The sequence below is a fragment of the Aplidium turbinatum genome, chromosome 5, assembly GCF_918807975.1.
Source record: "Aplidium turbinatum chromosome 5, kaAplTurb1.1, whole genome shotgun sequence".
Lineage (NCBI taxonomy): Eukaryota > Metazoa > Chordata > Ascidiacea > Aplousobranchia > Polyclinidae > Aplidium > Aplidium turbinatum.
Genome location: NC_137476.1, coordinates 6502608 through 6517556, shown reverse-complemented (window position 1 = coordinate 6517556; position 14949 = coordinate 6502608). Strand labels below are relative to the sequence as shown.

The following is a 14949-nucleotide window of genomic DNA, read 5'->3' as shown; positions in this document are numbered from 1 at the left end:
CTTTCGTAAATTGATTGTTGATCTTGTTCATACAATTGACATTTTATGAACTTTTCTCCATGTTTATCTTTAAACAGTATTTTGGCAATCTTTGTTGATCGCTTTCAAAGTGACCATGTCTATCTCTCATAGCTGACCATATTATTTTAAAGCAAGGATGTTTTTTTAGCAAAAATATTTAACCCTATCTATAGCGACACGGGTTTTATGAGGACGCCCCATTTTATTAGTGCAATATTTGATAGAAGGAAATATGCCAGAAATGTAAAATTTCTTGAATTTTTGTTTCTATTCTTTGCGAATTTTCTAAACCTACACTGGTCATTTTTCTACTTTCCTACCCTTCACAATAAGCATTTCGTCTCAGGTGGCTAGACATTTTCGTGCAATGGTAGTTATATATATGTTAATGTTAGTGCAATATAAATATTAGTGCAATTCTTTGAAATGTAGAAACGTTCAAAAATGCCTTATATTTATGAGCAGAAGTATTTTTTTGTTTAGTTTAGTTATAATTCAAAAATTTTAATTTTGACGCTATTTTTGGGAAATTAGAATAAAAACCGACTTTCTAACGTCTTTTCATTTTAAACACTTTATTTCAATAAATTTGTTGGGTAAAAATTTAATTTCTATACGCACAATAGCCTACACATGGCTATTATCTTGTAAAATATTTTGGTTCTGTGGTTTTCATAGCTCCCAGTATTAGTGATTAATTAGCACTGGGCTAAGATAGCCCGTGACGTGCTTTCCAAAAACAGCTCGTTCTTTACTAAAACAGCTCGTAGGCTACTGTGTTAAAGTAAAACCATCCTTCAAAAACGCTGTGTTAACAATTCCAGTAGTTCATCTTTTTTTAAAACAAAAGAGGCGATTACTTTAAACCCGTATCAACGTAAAGTCAATCGGGGATCCGCGTAAAGCAGATACAAAAGCATCAAAAATTTAAGAAAAATGTGAACATTATAATATAAACCACGATCTTTTAGAGTACATGTTAATTGTATGAGTACATGCATAAAAGTGAGACAAAGTCCAATTTGAAATTCTTCTTCTGCTGCATTTTTCCAATTTGAAATTCTACCGTTGCATATCGCGATTTTGGGTATTGAACCCTCCTCAGAACAACTTTATCAACAGCATAGTACAGTAAAATTTACAGCAGTTCGCTTTAAAAAAATGACTAAAGATGTTATGTGGTTGCCAAGAAACAAATTAGTCTACGAGCAGTAATAATGACAATTTTTATGCAAATTATATTATTATATATAAAATTATTATAAAATTAATTTTATTACTGCTCGTAGACTAATTTGTTTCTTGGCAACCACATAACATTTTTAGTGATTTTTTTAAAGTGAACTGCTGTAAATTTTACTGTACTATGCTGTTGATAAAGTTGTACTGAGGAGGGTTCAATACCCAAAATCGCGATATGCAACAGTAGAATTTCAAATTGGAAAAATGCAACAGAAGAAGAATTTCAAATTGGAAAAATGCAACAGAAGAAGAATTTCAAATTGGACTTTGTTTGTACTCATACAATTAACATGTACTCTAAAAGGTCGTCGTTTATATTATAGTGTTCACATTTTTCTTAAAGTTCAACTTTTGTTGCAAGTCAAGCTTCAACAAATTTTAACTCTTTCAAAACTTTAAAATGTTTAACGATTCAGATGAGTAAGTCATTATAGAAATATGAGCAAACATATATGAGGTTATTTTGTTTTCTTTACTGACCTTTATCTTGGCTGATCCCATAAAGTTGAATGACAAATGGATTTTGTCCTAACAGGTGCATAAGTTCCAATTCCATTTCGAATTCTTGATGTTGATGAGCGGTGAGTTGAGCTCCTAAAATAAATTACACTCATTTTGTCAAAAATGTGTAATTGAGGTGTTTGTCTGCAAACCAAATCAGAAGTTATTCGTGAAAAGATAAAGAAATTGTTAAGTCGCATTGTATTACACTTTGTACACAGATTTATTTTCACTAATTGTTTAAATTTAACTGTATTGAAATTTATTTTGTGTCAAAAATGGTAAACATAATAATAAATTTCAGGGATTTTCTTTAACGATGCAGTGCTGTCGTAATAGTTTTTTTACTTTACGAAAACTGTTGATTGTTCAAGATGTTTATATCACACTACGTGGAAAAATAATTTGTCTAGTTCTTCATAATGTTTTGTTGGTTTTGCATTAGGTTTAAAAATAGCACATCAACCAATTTTGATGATACAGGCCATGAATTAATCATCATGTCGAGTGTATAGCCTGTCTGTCGAGAACGAAGTCTTCCCTTCCACACCTCACGATTGTATGTACATTAATACAAACAAAGATATGCGAGTCCATGATGCAACTTCCTGCTTGACTACGAAATGCAACATTTCACATATTGTATTGATTGTTATCATAATTGCATAAACAGAACAATGGGTATGAATGGATAATTTCTGTAAACTTTTTTTCATAGAAAAGCACATCCTAGCATACAGACTTACCTTTTATTATTTTTGCAGCAGCTTCTACAAAATTGAAATTTTTGTATGAAATTCTTGCTCTCCAAACTTCACTAAAATGCCCCTCTCCTAGCTTGTTCAACATTGTAATATTTTCAATGGGAATTTCCAAAGGTTTTTGTGGTTTGTCTGAAAAAGTTGTGGCTTTAATAATGCACTGCAAAGTTTGTTCGTACACAGGCCTATAGGCTACATAGAATCAAGATTTGATTATTTTATATAAAAAGCTTTGGTAGAGAGTTTGCTTTGTTGAATCATAGAGAAATAAAACAATGTAACTTCAGCGGGTTTAGCATGATGTATTACATACACAAATATAACATAATTAAAAATAAACTCTAACGTTTTCCACACGTCACGTGTGTCCTCATCAGGAATTACATATCTGCAATATGCATAAAATGAAATTGTAAGGTAAATTTGACTTTGCACTATAACTGTAACTGTATAGCCTACTAACGACACTCCAGACTGAAAAGCACAAACTCCACGAGTGACACAGGAATGATTACAAGTAAATTATACGGTGGAAACAGATCACATGAGGTGTAAACTACAGGCATTTGACAAACAATTATTCCTGTGTCACTCGTTCAGTTTGGGTAAAATTTCATTTTATGTATATTGCAGATATGTAATTCCTGATGAGGACACACATACGTGTCGAAAACGCTAGAGTTTATTTTTAATTATGTTATATTTGTGTATGTAATACATCATGTTAAACCAGCTGAAGTTACTTTTCTTATTTCTTTATATAAAAACTTCAGCATCTTTTTTTTTTCCTTCTGCAACAAGGGGGGAACTTACTAACCTCCTGTTTGATCATCACAAACATGATAACGCAACTCCGCGGATGGCTTTAATGAAACTTTTCTTCTAAAACATAAGAAAATATAAATTATGCCAAATCTTATTTTTGTTTACGTGATTTTTGATGTGACTGTGTACGCATCATAGCTTGATGAAACAATCTCTAAATCTATTTCTATCACTTTCTAGCAACAACACCTTAACCTTTCCAAAAGTTTACTCCCTACTTCCGTTTGTCTATCTCCTACTCCCTACTTCCGTTTGTATATCAATACACAAAACTTTTTAAAATACATACAACAATAAAGTCAAATTACGGTGGGTGGTAAATAGGTATGTGCGATGGAATAGGCTTCTCCGTGGAAACACAGCGCAGGCAGTAAAATTTCTGCAGATACAAATTTTTAACTTTTTTGATCTTCTGCCAAGCTAGTCGCGATGGTCTAAAGTCTAAACTCTAAAGGAGGCAAACATTTGATGCGGTAAGACGATGCATAACTAAAAATTCAGATCAAATGAACAAGCGTCTTTGTTTTGGCTTAGCCTTTACTGCCTACAAAGAATTGCTAGTAGAGCGGTTGAAAATATTATCCTTGTTGCTGAGACAAGTTTATTTAATGAGGTTTTGATGGTTTATTACAAGAAAAATATTATTATAAAGACATAAATTAACTACATCTTGAATAGGTAAAGGTAAAGGTGAGTCCCATACTTGATTCAAGTGTCGGGTATGAGAAGATAAGGTTCTCATTAGACTAAGCCTTCGGCACTATAACGAGAATAGGGTGGCCAGTTTCTTTCTCTCGGCCGCCTTTACTTCAGCAACTACACCCACACAATTTATTACACCCTGGGTAGAGGTGAACGGTGTTTTTCAACAAACATCTTGAATAGACTAAACTCTAAATAGACTACACCTAAACAACTTGATAATTCTCACAGAATGCTCATAATCTACTCACCGACGATGAAACACCAATGCAAGTATTATGACGACCAGCAATAACAGAATAGCGGGAGCTGCTACCCAAACTGCAAGAGGTTTCCGTAGTTAAAAAAATAGATTTATTGGAAAGGCAGAAAAAAAAATATACCTCCAACGGCCGCTGGTGTTGAAATCGACACTTTTCACAAAAGCTTTATTTTTCGCAATATTAACAGTGAGAGTTCGTCTTATTTTACAGTGATAAAATTGTCTTAGCCTATTACTTTTGTCACCTATTTGCGCTGTTCATTTTCTGGTTTTAGACGAAAATTATGACGTAGGCTACCAGGGTTTGATCAGTTCGAAGTTTGACTGTATTTGTATCTTGACTCTGTTCGATGATCTAAAAATTCAACAGAGCGAAGACATAATTATCATAAAAATAGCACAAAGTTTTCTTACTCAGGAGAAAAAAATCAAACAAACCAACAAACACTTTACGCAGTGCAGCCTTTGCATTCTGTGGCTTTCCAGTCACCATTATCACACCTCCAACAAGTTGGTTTTCGACAGTGGCTGCAAATGGTAACTGTATTGTTTTTGCAATAATGTCTAGCACATTTTATGCGTTTTCTAGATGGTCGCCCCTGCTCTTCTTCTCTCTGCAGTGTCGGCTTTCGTTTCAGCACATGAGCAATTCTCAAGCTCTCAATGAGCTGGAGGATAAAATCACGTCGGCTGATGTTGCTGCCGGAACTTTTTCTAAAAATAATCCAAGAGTTCAAAGCTGCAATATCTAACATATTTGCCCAAACTGCAAGAGGCCATCTTTTGCTTGCTGCTTGTGTGGTGTATTTTCTTACCATTTGGTCAACACATCAACTGCTACTTTGTTCTCGCTATAAAAATGGATCACAGAGGGTTTCTTTTTCTCTGTTGCATCGATATTGGGGCTGTCATGCATAGTGGAAAAGACATTTGCATTTTTATTTTGTTTGCACTGATAGTTTACAAGCATGCAGCTGTTCGTTGAATTGTAGAAGAATTTACTGGAAAATCTTTCTCCTCCACCCTTGGTCATTTCCTTTGTCAGTCCTTTACTGTTAGCTCGAACAGTTCCAACAATGGTTGTATTTCTTTCCTGTAGCAAACCAGCAAGATTCACTCTAGTAAAGAAGTTAACTGTTGTGACGTTGTACCCGCGCTTTTCTGTGTAAACTGGTGGTGATCCTCATCACTACATACTCGGTGAGAAACCTTCCATTTCGTCGCTCTCCTGCAATAGCTCCGAGGTACGATAAGTACGGTACGGTATTGCACACGTACTTGGAATGAACCTCGGTTAACACCAAGAATTTCATGCCAAACTTGTCTGGTTTGTTTGGCATGAACACAATAAAAGGACATCTGTTTTCATTAGAAATAGCTGTTCATCGATTGGCAGGCTCTAATCCGGAGTGTAATGGCTGATGCAATTAGCAACAAGTCCTTCCAGTGGCTCTCGAATATGAATAAACTTATCTGTTGCAAATCGCTGATCGATTTGTGGAAGGTATCTGTAAACTCAGTACGATGACCTAAAATCAAGCCGAGCAATGACACACATCAAGCCGGGCGTTGGACAATTACCATGAGAAACGCTATAAGTAAGTGTGAAAACTATTGAATTAGTTTTTTTTCACACAGGAAATCTTTTATACTTTACAAATCTTTCTATACAATTCAATTTTTATAAGGTGTCGATTTCGACACTTTGGTCGTTGGAGGTATATCCGCACATTGTAGATAACATAAAAAGATTTTTTAGAAAAATAATACTGAACTATAAAGTGTAAGCATAATTTGGAAGCTACTGAAAATTTGAAAGTGTTTCTAAAATTTCTAAAAGTGTCGATTTCGACACCTCGGCCGTTTTAGAGTTAACACCAATTGATTAAGTGAAACAATGGAAACAAAGAAATGAACCAGTGTTAAAAAATAAAGACAACACCTTGTATATGTTGTATACACATAACGATTGGAAATGCAACAAACAAACGCTTTTTAAAATACTGCAAAAAAGCTCATGCGCAATTTTTCTAGATCAGATTTTCCGAAGAATACGTCCGAAGATTCTTGTATTTTCAAAAGTTTACAACAACGTGATTTGACAAATTTTGACCAAAAAGACACTTTTTGAATTTGCTACCGTCTTTCTATTTACTCTTTCTCAAACTGAATTTATGTAAAACAAAAGTTGGGTTCTGCGGACTGGTTTCACAGTTCCAAGTTCTAAGATGCTTTAAAATAAAAAAATTAAAAATGCTGTGAAAATTTTGATGTTAAATTTCAAGTTTTTTGAAATTGAAACTACTAAATTACAAACGTTTATACAAGATTTATAAAAGTCATTTTAGATTAATTTATCAATTAACTCTTTGAAGGTTGGGGGGGGGGGGGCTGTCAATTCAACTTTTTTGCATCAACAGTTGTATCTATAAAACTACTGAGGCTGCGACTACGAGATTTCTTGACTTTTCCTAACTTTTATTCACCTCTATTAAGCTGAAATTTTGAGAGAATAAATGTTATAAATTGAGAGATACGAGGCATTTCTCAACACATCCTCTGAAATGTTTCATATTCTATTGTTCAAAATTTTCCCACCAGCTGGACGAAAGTAATTAATTTGGCCTATGTTTCGTTAATCCGAACTGTTTCACAGCGTGAAGGGAATTGGCTGTATGCGTGGACCTTTTGTTCTCACAATGGCTTATAAGCGACTTCGATACAGGAAAAGCTTCAACTTTGATACGATGAGTTACCGTCGCTTGTGGTTGAAATTGCGTAAAATTAAACATTAGACTTGGTGCCAATGCATCTAGAGCGACAATTGTTTTTCGCAGACAATGATGTCCTTTTAATCAAACAAAGCATAGGCTACAACGTTATTGCAATGACTCAGCGTCATTTGAAGTAGATTTGATGTAAAATGTGAGATAAGTATTGAAAGTGATCGAATTGTTTCTTTCACTTTCATTTCTCGTGACATATTCAACGTTGTGGACTGTTTTTAGATTGCTCTGTTTGGGCCACAACGCTTTTATGAATAATTTGAAATTTAGCTACTGTAGAAGCTGCGCTGTAACATATTATGATTTTGGTTTCAAATCTTTCCTTTTGTCCGACACACTATCAAAAGCAGAAAAGGCGTCGATGTTCCCAAAGCTTCTCACATATACTTGTAAACATTTATTTCCAAGTCGACATGTAAAGATTTCAAATGCAATGTGCTTCTCAATTGTGTAGGATAAACCAGAACATCACGCTTTTGTAAAAAGGACGATCGTTCCACCACGTTTATACGTGATGCGGCTTAGTTGAATCAATATATTCGAGGCTTCTTGTACCAGGTTCACTGTCACTGATAAACTAAACCGCAATGCAGTACCTCGCAAAGCAATTGTAGCGTAACATTTCCATGTGCAATAACTCGTCATAAATTGTGAAAACTTGTGTATATACTTGTCAAGTTGTCTCATGTGAAATATAAGTTTACATAGCAATGTCACAATGAAATCTTATCTCCGTTTACCAAACTGAAGATATGAACTTATGCGACGTCTTGCAACGTTGAATCGACGGAAAGGCGGGTAACTGCCAACCTGAACTGAGAATGCATGAAAGAAATCGTTTATTGTCGAATGGACGTGACTTCAGAGCACGGTGAATCGACGCAGCAACGAGAGATATTTTAGTTAGATAATGACACGCGGCAACGCGTTTACATTGAATAAAATTACCTTTATTTTATCTATTTCTATTTCCATTCTTCCCAGTTTCGTCTCACAAAAACAAACAGATGAAGTTACGCATATTTACTAAATTATTCAATAAACAATAATGCATCATCCAGCATTATGTCAGCGCTGATTGTCTAGACAATGTAGACATATTTACGATTTGGCCGAGTTGTGTGAGAATTGTATTCAATTAATCGCATTATTTATAGTAGGTAACACCTGCAAAAATTAATTACAGACTCTGCCCTCATAAGTGTCGTTTAGAAGTAGCCATCTCATATTGAGCCAATCGAATCAATGTAAAATAAAACGCTTTTACTTGATAGCGTGTGTGATATATAGGTTTTATCTAACAACTACTTTCAGTTACATTGAAAGTGAATGAGTAAGCATTCCATTATGTAGTCTGTGACAAAAACTGGAAATGTATAATCAGAAAATATAATATCATAAAGTATATTGCGTTATGTACATCTAGTAATTTTTATGAACATGGTATCATTTTGCAGGCAGGCGTTTTTATAAGGAAACAAACTTATTTCATAGTATGATTTATGGCACTTATCCAACTGTTTCATCATGCGAATAGCTGTTTTAGTTGAATTTAGAAAAAAATATAACAGATGCAACTTTTTTCATGCTTTAGGCAATAGGCAGTACGGTGAACTATAGTAGTACATAACATAACCCATATGCGGAGTAATTGCAAGGGTCAACCCAAGTAATGGAAAGGTTCTTTTTGAGTAATGGTGATGGAATTCTTGTAATGCTATTGAACTTCATCTTATTATGAAAAACTTATATTGTTTGCATTTGCAAGAAATATCAAACTTTTGGATTTTTTTATCACTGAACTGTCCGTTAGTAGAATGTTTCTTTGTTGCCTTAGTTAGGCCTATTTGTAAGTCAGGAAAGTATTTGTTCATGTGACATATGGGGATATTCTAAGAGACGGAGTTATTTTGTAAACAATATTTGATTTTTGCACACCATCGAAATTTTCACACAATACACAAATGCGCATCGAGATATAGTGCTGATAGTTGGGAAAAGTTAGATTGTGATAACTACAACTTGCCTGAGTACAGCAAGAGACAATCAAAATAGATGAAACCGCATTCATGGTAATATAGACGTTTCGCAAACTGCTCTTATCATTTTAATATAATAACAAGAATGACAGCTTATTTTCACTAAACATATAAACAATATCAAAAATTATGGATGAACAGCGAATCTATATTTTTCGGTTTAGGTTCTACAATGCATTCCAGCCGTCAAAACGATGGAATATTTGGTAATTTTGTTGAGACATACTATTGCCCAATCGTTGAATTTACATCAGAGATAATTTTATTAGATAGATTATCAGTTTCATGTACATGGTTTCATGCAGCGTTATAATGTTGTTTTTCAAGCCACATGGCGTTCATGGTCATAACGCAACATTGCAGAAACAGCCAATATTGATACCAGATAGGCCTACTAATTATTATGCCGCTTTCGTCGAATCTACATCGCTAAACGACGAAATTGTGCAAACGCCTGTTGGATTTCCCTTCTACGTGTAACTTATCACAAACGCGAAAACATTGCTCAAAAAGCTAATCCGAATCACCATAGATAACCATAATATTCATATAGTTTCATCATCAGTAAATATGTAAAGTGCCCTCTGATTGCAAAACTTCACAATTTTTGACAACAGTCTGACAATTTATTATATTGCAAAGTTTTGGTTTATTGGTTTATTCTTCAGGTTAACCGAAGGAAGAGCCATTTCATTTTTACGTTCGTGAAACAGAAGAAGTGGTAAAAGGAATGGTGATGAGCCTGGAACAACACGGTGACCTTCTAGGTCGGAATATTTCGTATGACCGCTTGTACAACTCTATACCACTCGCGCAGTGGTTGCTTGACAGGGGTATAACGTCAATGGGAAGCCTCAACGCTATAAGTAGAGAAATACCCCTGAAAGTGAAGCAAGTGAGTGGTAGGGAGGAATTTTCGTACTTCATTTTCGTACGAAATTTATTAGCAGACGAGTGAGGCTGATCTCAGCCTACATTCTTATGTAGTAAAAACGAAGAGTTCTGGCATGCGGAATGTGTTGATGTTGACGACCATGCAACCTCTATTGGGGATAACCAAGGATGACTGCAAAAAGAAACCAGGCTTCTATGAGCTTTACGACTTCACAAAGGGTGGCACTGATATCATCGACCAAAGGATGGGTTCATTCACGTGCAAAGCGAAGTCCCCACGGTGGACAACTACTGCGTTTGCTTATTTTTTGGATACTTGCCGCGTCAACGCATCTACAGTTTTAGCACTAAATGAAGGGACTGATCCACGCAAGCGAAAATCTTTCGACTTCAGTTGGGAACTGGCCATGGAACTCGTGAAGCCATTCATAAAGTCACGATCTCTCCAGGGCCTGAACTATCACACCATACATAAGATTGAAGCAGTAATAGGGAAACAACCTTCAACAACCCCTGTATCAACTCCAAGCGGCAGAAGGGCCACCCTGCCCCAACTATCGTTGACACGACGTAGATGCGACGTATGCAAACACGCTATTATGGGAGAAGGTGCTAAAGCCAGAGAAAAAATAAACTACCAAAAAACCGTGGCCAAAGTCAGTGCTGTGAAAAGCCTTTATGCCCTGCACATTCCATACGAGTATGTCAAGCTTGCTTTTGCGCAGAATAAACTGTTTGAATGATTGCGGTTTTATAAACTTTGGCTTCAACCACAGCCTAAATAAAACGCGGGGCTCAATGAAAGATTTTCCTTTTTTCCTTTCTTTAGACAGATAGCTATTTTTACGTTGATTCAACATATCAAGACGTTGAATACTTGTAAACATGCACGGTTTTGCAATTAGATTGCATATCAAAATCATCTATTCTTTTTTGTATAAAAAGTGGGTCATAAAACTAATCGTAATACTCGATGTAAAATTCAGCATTTTTATATGCTGACACAGTATTGTATTCATATTTTATAAATCCATTTTCTATTTAGAAAATATCAATATAATGCGGTTTGAACATAGCTGAATTTTAGCACGGACACAACGACTGATTTTATGACTTTTATACAAACAAGGACAGAAGAGAAGTAATCTAATTGCAAACCCGCTCATGTTTACATCGTCTTGCGATGTTGAATCCACGTCGAAATGATTGTATTAGCGTTGTATTCAACTTCTCGTATTATCGATCTGTAAATGTGCAGCCACTTGTAACTTCAATGTGCCTCATTGCATATTCCTAATTATTTCTGAACTTGTGTGTACATAACCTGACAGAACACAGGTTGCTTTACCATTGAATCAAGTTGCAAAACGTTGCTGCTAGAGCATTGTGCCAATTGCTGCATTCCGATATTACTAAAACCAAATCAACATACTTATCAATCTTTTGCTGCCAAACTGACATTTTTATCGCATAAACGCCCATTAGGCAGCTCGTCGTCGTCGTTCGTATGAAGCAGAAAGTTTGTGATCAGCGGAATGGAAGGACTTGGAGCCAACTTTTCGTCAGATCGTCAATTGTGCGGAGGCCTGTTATTCCACTGGGAGGGGAATAGATGGGACACCCAAAGATGATGTGGTTAGCTGTTTGCTCCGTCGCACCGCACTGACAGCTAATTCTTTGTAAAGTATTTCTCCAGGTTCACAATGATTTGACTCATAATAAATACTACTTTGAATAAATCTAAATATTGTTTGGATTTTAGTGTGTGGCCTATGTATTGAATCTTAGAGAGCTTATTGAATCCACAAGAAAATGACCAGTTTTGCCGGAGGCATTACAGATTTTCCTTCTGAACAAAAGTGTTGTGACGTTTTAATGAACCGTAGCTGTTTTATTTTGAATTTCTTTCTGACTTCTGTTTACGATAGAGCATCATCGACTTTGTCGGGTGATCTTACTCCTAGTACTAGCCTTGTATGTAGCCAAGTTCACATTGAACTTACATTGAGAGACGCTGTTGCAACTACAATGCATTGCATTTCAACCGCGTTTTTTGTTGCATGATCTTCCATTCGTTTCGTGGATTACATAATAGTATTTGATAAACGCCACCCTGCTTCTTCAGCTGGTCTACATTTGTTAATAAAGCGTAGGAGTTACTGTTCTTGGAACCGAGGTCACAAGATCATAATCCAAATTGGTGTGACGCGCGTTCTGAAATCTCATTACTGCATGTAATTGATGAAGCATTGTTCTTTTAGTCAAGGGTCGAGCTTATGTTTGAGCGTGGGAAAAGTTATTATTTTGCATGAAAAACATAGATTCAAATTGAGATTATGTAGAAAAATTTTAATCACAACATTGCAATGCATGTTCTTCATTACTCTACCAAAAAATAATGTGTAAACTTACGCTACAATTGCTTTAATCACAAAATAATCCAAAAGTCATAAATCACCTCAACATTTCAACGTATATGAGCAGTTTTAAAATTCACATAGTTTTAATTTTTGGATATGCTTAGCGTGAATAATTTTACAAAGTGAATCCCAAATTTTGAAACCGTACCTAAAAAAAATGACAGAGATATCACTCCTAAAGCATGAGAAGAATCGACAGCTCCCCCCCCAAGCTGAGCAAGACTCCAGGAGCCCAACCTTGTAAGGGTTAATGTTTTTCCATGTTTAGACTAACACTGCAAATCTATTATTTTTGACATAATTCTGCATTTTAATAGCTTGTTTTTTAGGTTTCTTGCCCATACAAAATAAATGGACCTGAAACATCATTAACCTGAATGTTGTTTGAAAATTTTTGCTGAAGAAAATATTTTTTTCTGCGCCATATAGCAACAATACCATAAAACACCTAAACTAAAAATTTGTTCAAGAGCAATGTGCTCTTAAAATGATATCTTCAAAATAACAATAAACTTTACATTAAATGGAATTTTTGAGCAAATGTGTTATGACTTTACCCTTTTGCAGAATTGCAAATGCATATGCACAAAATGATTGTTCCAAATTGTCTTACCTAAGCTTTGTTCAGAAACTGGAACTGGCTCCACTGTTGGTGAAGGTTTAGTGGTAACCATAGTTACGTCACTGGATACAAATGATATTTTGTCATCGAATGAAGGTGTTGTAGATAAAATGTAAATTCTGAAAAAAAGCACAAAAAAACGAATCAAGAAAATAATGAATATTTCAAATCAATGAACATTTTTTATAGGTTTGACGTGTGCCCTTTTTAGCTTTATTTGTTGTATTAAAAACATCATTTCTTTTTCCTGTTGAGAAATTAGCACTTTAACCCTATCTCTAGAGACACGGGGTTTTATGAGGACGTCCCACTCTAGGAATGAAATATTTCTTAGAAGGAAATAAGCAAGAAATTTGAAATTTCTTGACTTTTAGTTTTTATTTTTTCCGAATTTTCTAAACCTAAACTGGTCATTTTTCTACTTTCCTGCCCTTCACAAAAAGCATTTCGTCTCAGGTGGCTAGACATTTTCGTGCAATGCTAGTTATATATATTATGTTAATGTTAGTGCAATATAAATGTTAGTGCAATTACTTTGAAATGTAGAAACATTCAAAAATGCCTTACATTTATGAGCAAAGCAATTTTTGTTTAGTTTAGCATTACTCTATGTTATAATTGAAAAATTTCAATTTTGAAGCTATTTTCAGGAAATTCGAGTAAAAATCGACTTTCTGATGTTTTTTTTCATCACTTTATTTCAACAAATTGGTTGAGTAAAAATTTAATTTCTATACGCACAATACACATGGCTATTATCTTGTAAAATATTTTGACTCTGTGACTTTCATAGCTCCTGTTATTAGCGATTAATTAGCACCGGGCTGAAAAAGCCCGTGACGTGCTTTCCGCATACGAAAACAGCTCGTACTAACATAGGGTTAAGTCTACCTCTAGTACAGTGGTTCTCAAACTTTTTCAAAAAATTTGTTGAACGGTCCCTTTGCAATTTTTTCAAAGACTCACGGTCCACCGAAAACTTACGGCAAATTAACGCAAAAACGGTAAATAATAATTTATTTATTACCTGCAATTAAAAGTGCACACGTCAATAAAATGGGTGCGCCTACTTGGGTGTTATCAGTTCTATGTTAGGTTTCGTTTGGTTCAATATGATCTTGATATTATTATATGCATTACATCCAACATGTTTTGAGCTGGGTATCAATGTGACATTGACTTCTGTATCTTTGACACAACCTGCGACAAAATGTTTTCCGATAGCTCAGATATTCTCCTACTCACAATGTCGTTTGACTGAGACACTTGCTTCAGCTTTTGAGCTTCAGATTCTCCCAAAACGTTTGATACAATAACTTGGCAACAAAGCAAGATCAGTTGTTCTCCGATGGTGTAAGGCTTCTTAGCGATAGCTATTTTTCTTACAACTTCGTAGGAGGCCCTTAACCCTGCAGTATTTTCCTTCCATTGATCATTAGTGCTATCAAATCTTGCACTAAACTATTAGCTTGTTGTTTAAAAAATCTGCATCTTTGTTTTGATAATCTGAATGATGTGCTACCAAATGTCTTTTCAGCTTGCTAGGTTTTAGAGCAGAACTTGCTAAAACTTTACAGCATAGCACGCACCGCGGCTTTTCTTCTCCTCCAGAATGTATCACAGTGAAACCAAATTGAACATAGGAATCATTGAATCTTAATTTTTTTAGTGGCTGAGCCATTTTCACTTTTTTTACTCAAATTTATGTTAAAAATTCAATTAGTAAAGTTAAAAAGTTGTTAATTTTGGGCTAATTTGACTAAGGCTAAAAAAAACTGGAAGTTCGGAAAGGCATTCAATTTAAAACTTAAATCAGTAAAAATATCGCGTGCTGAGTCGCTCGACTGAAATCAGCTGATTCGCAAGGAAAACTG

The 14949-nt window shown here is 35.0% G+C and overlaps 1 protein-coding gene across 1 annotated transcript in view; it reads right to left on the bottom strand.

Moving 5' to 3' along the window:
• LOC145770885 (uncharacterized) overlaps nt 1-14949 on the bottom strand; it is a 45536-nt gene that overhangs the window by 15770 nt on the left and 14817 nt on the right. Inside the window, exons 13-17 of the mRNA XM_082582628.1 lie at nt 13067-13194; nt 4304-4373; nt 3343-3407; nt 2511-2657; nt 1744-1857 (exon numbers count right to left, since the gene is read on the bottom strand). Of these exons, the coding sequence (XP_082438754.1) occupies nt 1744-1857; nt 2511-2657; nt 3343-3407; nt 4304-4373; nt 13067-13194 (524 nt within the window). The remainder of the gene's footprint in view (nt 1-1743; nt 1858-2510; nt 2658-3342; nt 3408-4303; nt 4374-13066; nt 13195-14949) is intronic.